A 17,746-nucleotide genomic window follows, 5' to 3' on the forward strand; every position below is an offset into this window, starting at 1 on the left:
TTAAACACCCCCTAGTAGTAACTTTTACAATTCTGTTGACATTTAAGCAAAACTATCAACAAATGAAAAACAAACTTAATATTTTTCATGGGAAATTTTCTTACAGTAAAGTCAAATAATCAGTGCAGAAAGGCACTATCTTCCACAATTCACAGAACAGTGCAGAAAGGCACTATCTTCCACAATTCACAGAACAGTGCAGAAAGGTACTATCTTCCACAATTCACAGAACAGTACAGAAAGGCACTATCTTCCACAATTCACAGAACAGTGCAGAAAGGCACTATCTTCCACAATTCACAGAACAGTGCAGAAAGGTACTATCTTCCACAATTCACAGAACAGTGCAGAAAGGCACTATCTTCCACAATTCACAGAACAGTGCAGAGTGCAGAAAGGCACTATCTTCCACAATTCACAGAACAGTGCAGAAAGGCACTATCTTCCACAATTCACAGAACAGTGCAGAAAGGCACTATCTTCCACAATTCACAGAATTAACTGTACATATTGTCAATGCAGAATATTAAAGTCGTGTAGATGTTTAACAACACAAATGATAGACACAGTGATTGAAAAACAACATTATAATCAAAATCTTAATCAATAGGACTTTTTAGCCAAAACGACCCATTTGGCAGACAAATTCTTAACTTGTTGGCCATAGAATTAATGTAGCCTACAAGCTGGATGCAAAATGGGCACTGTTTATAAAAATATTGCAGGTGGAACTATACATACTTCAATAACAAAAATCTCTATAACTGTTACGACATTTAGTAAGTTTTAATAAATCTATGATTTCTAAATCCCCCTTGTAAATTTTATTTTTATTAATGAAAATATTCATGTATAATTTATGGTATTTAATTATATTATAAGTCTCTTCCACAACTCGAAATTCTCACATATAGCCTTGTTCTACTAATACTATGATAGGAGATCGGTCACTGTTCATATTTAAAATATGCAGATCATGGCCAATGAGATATAACTACTAGTATCCACCAGTGACCAAAACAGGCAGATATATCAACTAGGTGAATCTGTTTTAAATTGTATATCTAGAAATGTCTTAATTGTTTCCCGATGTTTGTCTTTGGAGAATATGTTCAGATATTGTTAATAATACCTAACAAAAGAGAGGCGAAAGATACCAAAGGTATATTCAAATCCATAAGTCGAAAAAAAAACTGCCATTGCAAAAAACAAAAAACAACAAAAAGACAAACACCAGTAAACAAAACACAACATAGAAAACCAAAGACTGAGCAACAAGAACTCCGCCAAAAACCGGTGTTGATCTCATATGCTCCGGAAGAGTAAACATTTCCAGCTCCACTAGTGGTGTTTCGTTGCCAACTTTTAAAGCTTTGAAGAGCTTATGTTTGTTTGTTATAAGATATACCTACTATTACTAAATCTTATTGTATATTGTCGTCTGTTGTAAATTATCAGACAAGCTTATGTTTGTTTTTTATAAGATATACCTACTCTTACAAAAGCTTATTGTATATTGTCATTCGTTGTCAATTATTAAAGCTTTGAAGAGCTTATGTTAGTTTGTTATAAGATGTACATACTCTAACTAAAGCTTATTGTATATTGTCATTCGTTGTCAATTATTAAAGCTATGAAGAGCTTATGTTTGTTTGTTATAAGATGTACCTACTTTTCTAAAGCTTATTGTTATTGTCATTCGTTGTCAATTATTAAAGCTCTGAAGAGCTAATGTTTGTTTGTTATAAGATGTACCTACTCTAACTAAAGCTTATTGTATATTGTCATTCGTTGTCAATGATTAAAGCTTTGAAGAGCTTATGTTAGTTTGTTATAAGATGTACATACTCTAACTAAAGCTTATATAGATATAAGAAGATGTGGTATTAGTGCCAATGAGACAACTCTCCATCCAATGTTTGTTTGTTATACGATATACCTACTCTAACTAAAGCTTATGTTTGTTTGTTATACGATGTACCTACTCTAACTAAAGCTTATAAGCTTATGTTTGTTTGTTATACGATGTACCTACTCTAACTAAAGCTTATAAGCTTATGTTTGTTTGTTATACGATGTACCTACTCTAACTAAAGCTTATAAGCTTATGTTTGTTTGTTATACGATGTACCTACTCTAACTAAAGCTTATAAGCTTATGTTTGTTTGTTATACGATGTACCTACTCTAACTAAAGCTTATAAGCTTATGTTTGTTTGTTATACGATGTACCTACTCTAACTAAAGCTTATGTTTGTTTGTTATAAGATGTACCTTTACCCTAACTAAAGCTTACGTTTGTTTGTTATTCGATGTACCTACTCTAACTAAAGCTTATGTTTGTTTATTATGCGATGTACCTACTCTAACTAAAGCTTATGTTTGTTTGTTATACGATGTACATACTCTAACTAAAGCTTATAAGCTTATGTTTGTTTGTTATCCGATGTACCTACTCTAACTAAAGCTTATAAGCTTATGTTTGTTTGTTATACGATGTACCTACTCTAACTAAAGCTTATGTTTGTTTGTTATACGATGTACATACTCTAACTAAAGCTTATAAGCTTATGTTTGTTTGTTATACGATGTACCTATACCCTAACTAAAGCTTATGTTTGTTTGTTATACGATGCATGTACCTACTCTTAAGTTTATGTTTGTTTGTCATAAGATGTACCTACATTAACTAAAGCTCATGTTTGTTTGTTATACGATGTACCTATACCCTAACTAAAGCTCATGTTTGTTTGTTATATACGATGTACCTATACCCTAACTAAAGCTTATAACTTATGTTTGTTTGTTATACGATGCATGTACCTAATCTAAAGCTTATGTTTGTTTGTCATAAGATGTACCTACTTTAACTAAAGCTCATGTTTGTTTGTTATAAGATGTACCTATACCCTAACTAAAGCTTATGTTTGTTTGTTATAAGATGTACCTACTCTAACTAAAGCTTATTGTATATTGTCACTCGTTGCATGTATCCACTGTCTTTTATATAAGTTTTGCGGTCAACTGCAATGTCTGAGATGTAATTTTCAGGGGCGGATCCAGGATTTTAGGTTATGTGGGCCCAAACTTAAATTTTTTTGAGGTAAAATTATCGAAATATTCTTTATTAAGTTGAGGACAACCCATGCTTTGCAAATTTTAGGGGGGGGGCGCACGCCCGCCACGCCCCCGCCTGAATCCGTCATTGTTTTTCTAAAATTTTAGGCAGACGTACCACGTTGAAAAGAAATTTAGAGTCCGACAGGTAAACTCACCAAATTTGATAGATAATTGAAAAACGAAAAGCCATTTTTAAAAAGTACGCCTATATCTTGGATTTAAAACAACTTACAGCCGATTGCATTGAGTATGTAGGTAAAGCTAACATCTTTGACTAGCTTGCTTGCTAGCTGAACCATGAAGTCATTATTAGGTTAGGTAAACTATCCTCCTTTAAGAGTAGAATAGTCCGACAGATAACCAATCTATCTGTCTGTAGGACTATAAAAAAGAAGATGTGGTATGATTATCAATGAGACAACTCTCCACAAGAGACCAAATGACACAGAAATTAACAACTATAGGTCACCGTACGGCCTTCAACAATGAGCAAAGCCCATACCACACAGTCAGCTATAAAAGGCCCCGAAATGACAATGTAAAACAATTCAAACGAGAAAACTAACGGCCTAATTTATGTACAAAAAATGAACGAATATAACAAATATGTAACACATAAACAAACGACAACCACTGAATTACAGGCTCCTGACTTGGGACAGGCACATACATACAGAATGTGGCGGGGTTAAACATGTTAGCGGGATCCCAACCCTCCCCCTAACCTGGGACAGTGGTGTAACAGTACTGAACATAAGAACGAACTATAAAAATCAGTTGAAAGAGGCTTAACTCATCCGATGGATAAAAATACAAATACTACAAATACAAGTGGACGTGGCCGGGTACTTGTACATCCAAACAACAAAAAGACACTAAGTACAGATCTAGGCTACTTCGAAAGGAGGGTTGTATACCTCTCCTAATAATGACTTCACGGTTCAGCTAGCAAGAAGCTAACCAAAGATATTACCCTTACCTACACACTAAATGCAATCGGCTGTAATTCTATAACCAAATTCAGATTTGGTATGCATCAACTTCACTTATAAGCTGGGCGCTATACGTTCGTGGAAAAAAGTGAAAATAAATGAGCAGTTAAACGTGCTCCTGAAACAAAAGAAAGGTGCATTGTCTAAATAAGTTGAAGATGAATAGGTACGCAGCGACCAAGTTTGAAAAATGAACGAGTGCGGAGATTAATTAATTAAATCGATATTCACCTTCAACTTCAGCATGAACGGTCCACTCTTTGCTAATGAACGATAACATGAATGTGTTTATCATTTAACATTTGGGAAACAGTTTTATTTGGTCTTGAATAATGAAGACAAAACCATTTTATGTACGCTTTCAAATTTTGATCAATTTTATGCTAACTAATATCAGGAACATATATATTGACTATTAGATATACTGTTCCCAGCTAATATTGAATTAGTAAAAAAACATTATTAAATATATCTTCACATATTATGTTTAAAACCATTTGTACATTGATATCATACCAAGGGATTGAACAATACTTATATCAAGGATTTATGTAGTAAAATATAAATCTTTGAATATAAATTGTTCTTATTCTTATGATATATATACTGAGATGACTAGAACAAAATCTCAATGTTCTACTATAAATCCTTGATTTTGCTATCTGTTTGGGTCAATCTAACTTGTTATGATCTGTTATGTATCATCTGTATGCCCAACAAGGGATCCGAATAGGAAATACAATATGTTCAATGTTTAATGTATTCCAGTGGTTCACCCATAGCAAGGATTTTATAGTAAATACAATGGTTTAAAAATAATTTCGCGGCTTTTCAGATACCACCAATAAAATGAATGAAGGCGAAAATTTGACGTCAGTTCCGCTATGTGACACGCCCACTGCACGCGGTAGCACATTTATGAGCGTTTCAGCTACTTATTTTCACACATTGGAACATGAGATAGAAGACATTTGATAGAATAATGAAGAAAAAAGTATGGAACAACTAAATCTTTAAACCAGATCAAAACCTCCAACGAAGAAAGAGAGAAATTCATTGTCGTTAAAAAGACAACAAAGGCTTCTGAAACACATTTGTTTACATGGACGATAGCTTGCCTTATTCAGTATGACATTGGAAGAAAAGTGTATCGATTGTTTTGATGACAATTTAGCTGCAGAATGTTTAGTGGAAATGTCGAATAAAGTAGTTTACTCAAGAGCAGAATCATCTGATTCACAAATTGATGAACACGAGGTTGACTTGGTAACCAATACAGAAACAGATTCTTTGTTTTCTCTAGCAAGAGTACTAACAGATTTAGGGCGATACAAAAAGAAAAACACAGATCATGACTATTATAAAACGGATCTCAAACCAGAACTCCTTCGATCATTGAGACATGACGAAAATTTTCTTGTCCGAAATGACCAAAACAGAAGATATCGAAAGCGCGCTAAAATGACCACGCCCACTTTAGAAGACAACAGTGACGATGAAGATTATTTAGAAACGACTGGTATTTCCTCAAGAAAAGTACACAAATGTATCTACAAAGAGTGCAATAAAGTTTATGGGAAAAGTTCTCATTTAAAAGCTCATCTGCGAACACACACAGGTTTGTACAAAAATGGGCGTGGTAGTACGATCTTGGTCAATAGATATTCCAAATATCTGGTCAAGTTCGTAAAAAAAATACCCATAGTAATAGTAACAACTATCTATTTTAAAAATCAAACAGATATCTTCTTACTGTGCAATCTTAATTCTATAAATTCATGGTCTCTAATATGCAGATTCCTGATTATTTGTCTTGTTGGGTGTCTGTTTCATTGATGTACCTGCATATCAATTATTTTGTTACTTGTTGATTGCTATGTGGCATCTCAACTGTCCCACTTTTGCTATTTACCAATAAAAAAGCAAAATTAGATATGTCAGTCACAATATTGAAAGTTGATATGTTGGATTGTCAGAAATTTTAGATGTTCAAACAACTGGGATATGTTTTGTTTGTGTACCTGGGTGGTTTTGTTTTAAGGCACTGGCTACGATTACCAGCAACATGTTTAAATAACAATGAGAAATAATTATTGTTACTTACAAGACTAATTGCCAAAATGTATTTCTTGACATAGACCTGGTTTCATACGGAAATTGCAGGCAACAATATTATATAACTTTTTATTGTGATCTACAGTTATTAATGGTTATCCACAAAATAATTATATTCAGACAGGCACTGATCTAAAAAAATGTTTGATTTGCGAGCAATCTGTAATAAATTTAAACAGTTAAATTATGATGTAAAACATTAACATGTCATGATTAAACTTCCAGATGTATAGACCAACATGACTTTCACTTTTGCCATAGGGGTCGATTAAAACAAGTATTCTTAAGTATGGATACGAATGAGGAAGATGTCCAATTTGTGGTCAGTGGAAACTTTATATCCTTTCAAAATCATAGTATAGACATGCATAGATATATGGATCTATAGTTTGCAACAGGTGTCTTGATTGCTACATGTACCACCTGAAACGTGTTGGCTGCAAAATGCAACATAGGGCTACATACTGGATGTGTCGGAAGTGCCACCAAAATAAATAGCTAAAAGAATTCTAAATTATATGAATAAATGTGCGAGTACTCTCAGATCTGTACTTTATAGTGTCTTTTTTGTTAGGGGATATATAGATAACCCTGCCATGTCTGGTCTTTGTTTTTGTTAGATGTTTTTCTGCTTTGTATTGATCTGATGTGTTAAGCCCTTTTCAACTGATTTTTATAGTTGGACTGTAACACCACTGTCCCAGGTTAGGGGAGGGTTTGGCAGCAACAAACTAGGTTAACCCCGCCACATTCTGTATGCACCTGTCCCAAGTCAGGAGCCTGTAATTCAGTGGGGGGGGGGGGGGGGAGGTTGACCTACATGTCACAAGCTAATGTTTGGAGTGATATTTGTAAAAAGTCTATGCATTTACAATTAAGTTTCTAAAAGCAGCTGATTGGGAATGGGAAATTAATGAACATGCAAGTTTACACCAAACTAAATTTGTGTAAAAAGTTTATTTCAATAAGTTTGTTCCACTCTATTGTTATCATTCCATAAGACTTTAGTCCCAAAAAGTTTGGATCCGTTGTTTCACCATAAATGTGTAAAAAAAAATCTTTTTTCTTCAACTTATTGGAGACTCCCTGTCACATTAAGTTGAACTAAAAATAATCATCTATTTGAATATAAAAAAAGGGATTTCCTGGCAAAAAGATTTAAGTTTTTTTCCCCGTCCAGAGCTTCCAGAGTTAACCAACAAATCAAAAAATGATGGACCTACCAGCTAAATAATTTCGGATTTAATGATTTTTTTTTTATGTATTTCATTTTATCACTAAATGTCAAAGATATTTCACGCAGAATGCTAAAAAAAATCTTGCCTATTTTCCCACCTCCTGGTCGAGCCTAAAATAAATGTATTGCCTTGCCAAAAGAAATGCTTAAGGAAAAAACATTTTGTGTCATTTGAGTAAACAATGGAAGTAAGAGAGAAAACATCTAGCTTACAGCTTATCTTCCCTTAGGCCCTCTGACCAATTAAAGTAGAGTTCAATACATTGTTTTTATATACAGTATTGCGCAATAGCAAGAAATCTTCTATTGCACAGTATTGCATCTTAAAGTCACAGTATTGTGCAATAGCAAGAAATCTTCAATTGAAAATAAATACAAATCTTTTAACCAATTTCAATGGGATTAATTTAAAGTCTGTAATTTTTGGGGGTTCTAACCTTGTATTACTTTTATGGATATTAGGCCCCATTTTTAAATTAGTCTACATTGACGTCAAAATGGTCCAAAATTAAACTTTGTTTGATTTCATCAAAAACTTAATTATTGCGGCTGTATGATGGATGTGCTGAATCTTGTTGAGAATTTAGATTTTTTATTATGGGCCCTGTTTTCAAATAAGTCCATATTAAGGTTTGAAGGGTCTTAAATTAAACTTTGTTTGATTTCAACTAAAATTAAATTTTTGGTGTTTTTTTATATGCTGAATCTAACCATATTGTTAGATTTTGGATATCAGACCATTCTCGGTAAATTAAATGTCCCATTTCAAATTTTCAAGATCTTTGACCACATTTATTTTGTGTCAGAAACCTATATTATGTCAAAAATTTAATCACAATCCAAATTGAGACAGTATCAAGCTTGAATATTGTAGCCAAACTTGCCCCAACTGTTCAGGGTTAGACCTCTGTGGTCATATCTGGCTGCGCTCAGCGAAGCATTTTATTCAGACTTTAAATAATCTAATTCTGCATCATCAATCAATACATGAAGCTACTATGAATGCTTTTTCTGCTTATTTAGTCAAATCTGTACTACTATTGACCAAACTTGTGTGTAAAAGGTGTCCTTACTTTAAAAATTTCTAACAATCCTTTGTGCATGTATGAATTTAGAGATGTATAATTTGTAATTCAGGATACAGCTTGGAGAAAACATGGTTTTTCCTGATTTTGTTGATATAAAGAAATCAAACATTCAAAAACAATTCAGACCTTCCAAACCCATTTTTATAATGGCATGAGGCAGGAAAATTATACTCCTTGCCTTCTGAATTGACGGTGTATAGTGATGGAGAAATATTAAAGTAATAATTTATTCAATTTGTTGTTTTTTTTTTCATAGGAGAGAAACCATTTTTGTGCAACTGGGCTGGATGTGGTAAAAAATTTGCAAGATCTGATGAGCTAGCCAGACATACAAGAACTCATACTGGTAGGTACAAATCAAAAAATCAAATTGAATAGAAATTCAATCATAAATATATACCACAGAGGAAAAAGTAACAAGTATAGAAATGAAAATAATCCTTAATAAGAAACCATCACTTTTTATTCAGAAAATAAAATGCTGAAAAATTGTTTATTAAGGAACAAAGGTGTTCATTTACACATTAAAAATACATGTACATGCGTACACTAGAAATATGCCTTTATTTGGTAACAAGATTTCAGGAGATATCACATATGGACTAACCATACTATCAGAGTAGAAAAGTTTAACAAATATAAATTGTTTATTTTTAAAGGAAAAGAAATATTTGGTTAAATGACCATGAGACAGTAACCCAACAACAAAAAAACATGCAAAATTTGTGTCCATGCCATGCTAGGTTCTAAATTGCTTTGAGTGCAGACAAGTTGTGAAGAAAAAGAACCGAGACTACCAAAGAATGGTCAACACCAAATTGTAAAAAGACAAAAATACATTTGGTACATTCTTTCAAGTCTTTAAGTCTAAAACTTTTTTTTTCTTTGTTTTCTATTAATTATTCAATCTGACAGCTACTAGTTTTTGTCTCGCCTTGACAGAGTCAAAAACCGAGACTTAGGTATGCTGTTTCAGACGTCTGCCACATCGGCGGCTGTGTCCACAATGAACAAATTTGTGATTAGGTCAGTTTATGGGGAACCACTAGTGGTAGATCAATGATATTTGGTATGCAGTTGTATTAGCATTGGCATATCTCATTTCCATGGAGATTATTCAACACCACCCCCTCAGTCATGGTCTATTGACTTTGAAACTGTTGCTGACTTTAAATGTATTAGTTTGCGATTAGGTGAGTAAAAGGGGAACCATGTGATTAGGTTAGTTAAAGGGGAACCACTAGTGGTAGATCAATGATATTTGGTATGTAGATGCATTAGCATTGGCACATCTCATTTCCATTGAATTTATTTGGATCTGCCCCCTCAGTAATGGTCTATTGACTGAAACTTTTACTTTACATGAATTCCTCAGTAATGGTCTATTGACTTTGAAACTTTTACTTACTTTACATGAATTAGATTGTGATAAGGTGAGTTTAAGGGGAACCACTAGTGGTGTGTCAATGATATTTGGTATGTAGATGCATCAGCATTGGCATATCTTATTTCCATAGACATTATTCAACCCCGCTCCATCAGTCATGGTTTATTGACTCTGAAACTTTTGCTTACTTTACATGTATTAGTTTTTGATTAGGTCAGTTAAAGGGGAACCACTAGTGGTAGGTCAATGATATTTGGTATGTAGATGCATTAGCATTGGCACATCTCATTCAATGGAAATTATTTGGCTATGCCCCCTTAGTCATGGTCTATTGACCTTGAATGTTTTGCATAATTTACATGTAAAGTTTATGACTAGATCAGGTTAAGAGGAACTGCTAATGTTAAGTCAATGATTGGTATACAGTTGAATTAGCATTTGCATATCTCTTTTTTTCCATGGTGATTGTATGGCCCCACTCAGTCAGCATGGTTCATTGAAATTGTTTACAAATTAAATTTTGTGTTAAGGTTATTGTTAAGGGAACCACTTCTGATAAGTCAATGGTATTCGGTATGCAGTTTTGTTAGCATTGGCATTTCTCATTTCCATTGAGTTATTTGGTCCTGCACCATAAGTCATGGTTCATTGACTTTGAATGTTTTGCATAGTTTACATGTTGAAATATTGCCATTGAATTCAATATTTGCATTATACTATCAAAATTACAAAAAAGCGAGACATATCCCTGTGTCAATATGGATGAAGGGATTTACTACAGACGGTGAAATGAAAAACATTAAAGGCAATGTTCATGTGAATTATCAAATTTATGTTATACCCCATGCTTTGAAGTTGTGGGGATATATAGTTTTTTTGATACACCTGTTTGTCCATAAGTCATATAAGTCATGTCAATAGCTAACTAGTTTAATAATCTTCTTTTATTTTCAGGTGAAAAGAAATTTCTGTGTCCATTATGTGACAAAAGATTCATGAGGAGTGACCATCTCAACAAACATGCACGGAGACATCCAGGTTTTGATCCTTCCATGCTAAAAAAAAGAGCAAAGACTCTGCCAGAAGAGGCTTCAGCACTTTCATGAAGAGAATGAGAATGTTGTTCTAATACAATGTAATAGAAATGTTTCTTAAAGACATACCCCATAAGAATAGCAATGCAAGTCAAAGATAGCCAAATATAACTGTTTTGACATTTTACCTGTGGTATATACATTCTTGGCTTGGGACATTTGTAGAATTTAAGATTTCTGTCATGAAAGATAAAGAGAAACCGAATTTTTTATAATCTCAGTTTTTGAGGATTATATTATTAACATGTGATTTACATGTAGATCAAATGTAGAAATGTCCAAATACACACAGTAATACAATAAAATGTGTATAATTTTTAAAACAAGTTCACTTAACAAGATACAAAAACTTGAGAATGTGGCCATGTGTGTTTATTTTTATGCGCCTACAATAATAGGCTGGCATTATGTTTTTCTGTCTGTGCGTCAATGCGCTTTTTTCATTTTATCTTCTCATTTCAGGATAAAATTTAGTTTAAGATAGATTTAAGTTTTGGTTTAAGGTAATTTACAATGAAGCTGTGGTCACTTTAACCTGAAACTTTTTACATATGTTCAGTATGATGTGAAATTTTTACAATATATGCCAAATTACAGTTTTTACCTTACTGTTTACTGAACCTCGAAAATGATAGTGCTAGCAGGGAATGGTGTCCTATGGACACATATTTTTGTTTGTCTCATTATTTACAGTGATATTTAAGTCACTTTATAACAATTATTTTTCTGTCTATTGTTTCATCTGGCAGAATGTTATACGACAGTGTTTATTTTGTAGTAATTAGAAAAATATGAAGTTGTTAGTAGTTAGAATCCACCATTGTGAAATTCAATAGGGGGAGTCTTTATTCAGCAGATAGAATTTAATTTTATCATATTCAGAATCAATATGTTCATGTATAACTGTGGATATTGTTGAATGTATGGGGTTGCATCCTATTAAAAATATAGATAAGCATATAAAAAATGTTTAAAACTGAATACCAGTATGTAGTTTAAATTCAAATTCAAATATATTTCATTTCCTACGTCATGGGCCTAAGGTCACCATATATTGATTACTATATATTTACTTATACAAACATGTACAGTGATGTACAAATAGTCTTTTCAACGAATATTTTTAAACTGCAAATTTTCTGGTATGGATGTGTTGTTTTTCATCTGTAGACAAAAAATTAAATTCACTTTTATAAGTTTACTGATGTTGTAAAGTGTATAGTTTGTGACAGCTCTTTAGATTACAAGCTATAAGGGTGACAGTCTTGTAAAGTCAATAATTTCACATGGTTCAATGAATTTCATTCAATTTGGATGTGATTTATTCATTTGTCTCCCCTTGACAAGAATATTGAAAAATATCAATGGATTTGCAAAGCTCTGATTGTTTCTAATCAAAAGGGACTGTTTCTAATCAAAAGGGACTGAATATCACACTTTTAACATTGTACATAGAATTTTGTTTAGTTTTCTTTCAATTTGGAAAGAGATTTTGATGAGCGTCATACCGATTTAAAAATTTCTACACAAGTTCATATAAACATGTTAAATTCATGGCATGCTGTGTTCAGTTTAACCATTTATTTCCTAATTTGATTTACAAATAAAAAATGAAATTTTCCCCTAAATCTCTGTGACTCTGTCAGAGGATTATTTACCCAAATACCAAGATAAATTTTTACCACGCTTATTCAATTTTCAGATCTTTGGATATTATGAAAAAAATGAGGTGGAAGCTTTTTAAATGTTATGCCTGTCGATTTTAGATAACTTTAACAGTTTCTTGTAACAAAAACATTATTTTTCCTGCTGAACTGAAGGAACAAAATTAATTTCTGAAAAAAAAAACTTCACCAAAAAAAGAGAAATACAAGGATTAATATGTGATTAATATTTAAGTTGATGTTGCCATATCAGGGACTAAAGTGTTATTACATATTTACTTCAGCTTATTTCACACAGCTAAAAAAGGCATATAAATGGACATGATATGATATTTGTTAATTGAGTATACATGGTTCTGATTATAGATGTGATGATTAATATTATATGTGATATATGTTGATATGTTGATCTGTTGAACTACCTCACACAGGCAATTTTAGTTTTATTCTTTTCATATCCCTCTGATTTAGTTTTAACCACGTCTAACTGTAAATTCAGAAATTATTGTGTATGTTTATTATTACTGTCTGTATCAATCCTTTTTAATACTAACTTTTCAGGATAGTTTTGTCAATGATTAACATATTGTTAGTCTAGCATGATTATAATAGTGAAGAGCAAATTTCTGATGAAAAATCCAACATTAATTTCTTTCGTATTCCATGCCACTTGAGCACTTTATAGAAATTCTAAGATTTCTTCACAGAGAAAACCAATCTCTAATATTGGATCAGTTTAATAATTATAATTTTAATGTTTTATCTACAGCTCATCTAAACAGATTATTATTTCCTAATTGCAACACAAACATGCAGTAATGTGATGTTTGTATATTTATATTGTTTTAGAAACTTTAATGGGAGATATTTACTGATATTACAAAAGTGCAAACTCACTTTTTTCCAACCTTCTTTTGAGCTGTTTTAATGTTTGATAGTTTATTAATTTGTAAATCAAAACACCCTTTCCAATCAGCATTCTTTCCTTTTTTAGCTCACCTGACCCGAAGGGTCAAGTGAGCTTTTCTCATCACTTGGCGTCCGTCGTCGTCGTCGTTAGCTTTTTACAAAAATCTTCTCCTCTGAAACCACTGGGCCAAATTTAACCAAACTTGGCCACAATCATCATTAGGGTATTTAGTTTAAAAAATGTGTCCAATGACCCCGCCAACCAACCAAGATGGCCGCCATGGCTAAAAATAGAACATAGGGGTAAAATGTAGATTTTGGCTTATATCTCTGAAACCAAAGCATTTAGAGGAAATCTGACAAAGGGTAAAACTGATTATCAGGTCAAGATCTATCTGCCCTGAAATTTTCAGACAAATCTGACAACCTGTTGTTGGGTTGCTGCCCCTGAATTGGTAATTTTAAGGAAATTTTGCAGTTTTGGGTTATTATCTTGAATATTATTATAGATAGAGATAAACTGTAAACAGCAATTATGTTCAGCAAAGTAAGATCTACAAATAAGTTGTCATGACCAAAATTGTCAGTCGACCCCTTTAGGAGTTATTGCCCTTAATAATCAATTTTTAACAATTTTTCGTAAATTTTTGTAATCTTTTACAAAAATCTTCTTCTCTGAAACTACTGATACAAATTTAACCATACTTGGCCATAATCATTATTAGGGTATCTAGTTTAAAAATTTGTCCGATGACCCCGCCAACCAACCAAGATGGCCGCCATGGCTAAAAAAAGAACATAGGGGTAAAATGCAGTTTTTGGTTTATATCTCTGAAACTAAAGCATTTAGAGCAAATCTGACAGGTGGCAAAAATGTTCATCAGATTTAGATTTATCTGCCCTGAAATTTTCAGACAAATCCGACGACCCGTTGTTGGGTTGCTGCCCCTGAGTTAGTAATTTTGCAGTTTTTTGTTATTATATTAGATATCATTATAATATCTAATATCTAATACTATTAATTATGATTTTAACCTTATTTTACATGATTTCCAAAGCATCAGTACATACAGGTGAGCGACACAGGCTCTTGAGAGCCTCTAGTTTAATCATTTGAATATTACTTCACACGAAAACATGCAAATGATAACATGACAAACAATCTAATATAATGGTGTCAGCAGTTTGGAATACTCAGTATTTAATACTTTAAAGGTCAACAACAGATTTTTAAAGCAAACTTGTCTTTTTTAAATTTTGTTTCACTTCTTCATGCACATGCAACATTACTCAGGGTGAAAATATAGTTTTCATCGTCTTTTTTAAACATTATTTTGATGGTTGGTTATCACTTATACTTCATGTCAAATGTTTATGCCCATCAGGCCCTTTATTGGAATAAAAATATTCATCTTCTTCTTATACTCATATTTATTAAAGGATTAAGTTATTTTATTTGAATGAAAATTATGATAATTTTTGTTTGTTAAATGCAATTGTTCTGGAAAGGTACCAACATGCACATATTCAGAAAGCATTGCATTTTACCTTCCAGTTGGATGGCTTAGAAGTAGATACCATATCAAGGATTTCTCTGTCTGACATTTTTTTCCTGTAGTTTTCTGTGATATTAGAATAGTGCTTGATCTTGTCAGATTTATGATGGTCTCAAACCATAATGTCTCATGTTTTGTTTTATGAAAACCAAAGAAAAAACTTTTGTTTCAATTCCTACAAAATATCTCAATAATAAGTTGAGGATTTTTTTTTAATATTAGCACTATAGTAAGTGTATTGGGGAGAAATTGTGACTGGCAATTAAATAATGGCAAAGATGCAGTCATTTAAGTAACTGCAGTCTTATCTAATATTTTCATTTGGGCTGTGAAGTTGATGTTTTACAGATTACTGTAATAACTTTCTTACTTAACATTTTGTCTCTTGAAACAAACAGTAATTATGATTTGTTTTGATCAGTTATAGTAGTGATCTGCCATTTTTGAATCTCAAAAATCAAATAGGTCTATAACTTACATATTTTACATTTCATAATGATAAGCATGAATTTCAGCATCAGATGCATAATGAAAGATAATACATTACATAGAAAACTATTTTTACACAGTAAACCATACATGTATATTTTGTGTAAGATAAACTGTATATTTTCCATTTTGTGTATAAAGATAGACTGTATTATTACTGTATTTGTGATTAATGAACATTTTGTGGAAGTTAAACTGTATTATTACTGTATTTGTGATTTATGAATATGTGATAAAAGCTGTTTTCATTCTGTACATTGTTAAACAGTAAACATACTTTTGAGAGCAATAAACAAGACTTTAGATTTGCTCATTAAGTGTTCTGTTTAGGGATCAAAGTAAATGCCTGCTACCATTGACCTGTTAATTTGGTGTTTGTTCAGTAAACAAGCTAATGGCTATTGGCTCAATATGTAACAACTTTTTCCTCTTGCAGATACTACTTTGTAGGAGGAGGTGTGATAGATGTCTCTCCTAAAATGAAAAAAGCTCAATATTTGATTTTCAACAATAGACACGTGTCTAAACAATATGTACTGCTAAATCACCGCTAGCAAGGACAAGTACCGTCTGAATCATTTTTTAAAACATAGGCTATTGCAGATTTGCTATCAACACTATGTCTGTGAGGGTGAAAAATATTATAAACTACTAAGAACCACTGACTTGAGACCGACACATATGGGCCATGTGAGCTATTGCCACCACTTGGCCTCAGTCATTGTCTTGGGCTGAACCTGATGGTATACAGTTTGTTTTTCATTCCTGCGATTAACAAACATGCCCAAATGTAAAAAAAAACATAGGGATAAATGCATGTAATAGCATAATATCCCAAAACCATAGTAGACAGAGAAAATCTGATTGGGACAAAATTCTCAAAATGTCAAAAACAACTTATTTCTATTTCCACCTAATTGAAAAATCTGATGGGGACAAAAATTCTAAAATGTCAGGAACTACCTACTATCCATTTCCACCTTAATTATTGGTCAAACTCCTTATAGGAGGTATTGTCGTTACATGGTGGGTTTAGAGAATTATAAACGTTTTTGCTTATATATATTCTTGTCGAAAGGTGATCGAATAGACATAAATTGTCATACCAGATCTACAAACATACGACAGCATGATTGAAATCAGCTACTGACTCCATGGCGTTATTTCCCTTAAATAACAATCTTTATCCGATTTTCACAGTGTTTGCTTATTATCTTCAAAAGTATTGTAGATAAAAAGAAACTTAACAGTTTAAATAATCAGCAAGACGGATCTATAAAAATGCACATTTGATTGAAACTATCAATTGACTCTTTATAAACCAATTAGAAAGGATCAAATGTAGGATTGCGAGATTTATCACGAGAGGAGTACAAATCAAGAGAAGGTCACCAAATTCAAGCCAACTAAGAATGAGACAACAACGGCTTGTATTTATGTACAGGGGGAGGGGGTTGAGGGTAAAAACTGCGATCCCATTTATAAATCCTGAGGAATTTCTTGTTAAAAGCTATCCTAAAAGGATCATAAAACCTAGACATTTTGAAGACTGAAAGGTCCACAAATATGACCTCTTCATTTAAGGACTATTCATATTCACTTGATAGCACTACATAAAAACTGACAAGAATTCCTTATTCATTGGAACAAGCTGTAAGAAGGAATAAAGTGCAAGAGTTTATTTCATACCAAAAGAGACGAATGAAAAAGGACATAAGTTACAGCTAAGCTAAATAATACTTTACGTGAATACTTACTGGTAATACGTTTTTTTATGGTCGATGAAACGTGTTTCAATTAGAGTTATCTCTCCTTTACCAGAAAAAAAATCTCAACTAGAAAATAACCAAATGTAAAATACAATCTATCGCCCATGACAGGTGCGATATTTAAGTCAACTTATGCCTCTACTCCGGACGTTTATTTGCCTTCGGGTTTATACGATCCGTTCATCCTATTTCGACTCTTCAAAATTCAAGAGTCTATCTTAAATTGTGGTTAATTATATGGCCTTCCAAATACCGTTTCGATTCAGACATTAATTGTCGAAATCCGGATATGGTGTAAAAAATTTTGCACCTTTTGTTTGCGGTATA

General features: G+C 32.5%; 1 protein-coding gene across 1 annotated transcript; it reads left to right on the plus strand.

Annotated features, from left to right (window-relative positions):
* Positions 1 to 5,003: 5,003 nt before the first annotated feature.
* Positions 5,004 to 15,963, plus strand: LOC127733850 (Krueppel-like factor 9). Its single transcript, XM_052243264.1, has 3 exons — positions 5,004 to 5,729; positions 8,808 to 8,897; positions 10,893 to 15,963. Exons 1-3 carry the CDS (start codon positions 5,240 to 5,242, stop codon positions 11,042 to 11,044), a joined length of 732 nt encoding a protein of 243 aa, XP_052099224.1. The 5' UTR covers positions 5,004 to 5,239; the 3' UTR covers positions 11,045 to 15,963.
* Positions 15,964 to 17,746: the final 1,783 nt, after the last annotated feature.

The sequence above is a fragment of the Mytilus californianus genome, unplaced genomic scaffold, assembly GCF_021869535.1.
Source record: "Mytilus californianus isolate M0D057914Y unplaced genomic scaffold, xbMytCali1.0.p SCAF_3, whole genome shotgun sequence".
NCBI lineage: Eukaryota > Metazoa > Mollusca > Bivalvia > Mytilida > Mytilidae > Mytilus > Mytilus californianus.

Coding starts and splice junctions, on each gene's coding strand:
- LOC127733850 (XM_052243264.1), top strand. CDS start 5,240: ATGACATTGGAAGAAAAGTGTATCGATTGTTTTGATGACAATTTAGCT. Junction 5,730..8,807: donor TCATCTGCGAACACACACAG/GTTTGTACAAAA, acceptor TTTTTTTCATAG/GAGAGAAACCATTTTTGTGC. Junction 8,898..10,892: donor ACATACAAGAACTCATACTG/GTAGGTACAAAT, acceptor TTTTATTTTCAG/GTGAAAAGAAATTTCTGTGT.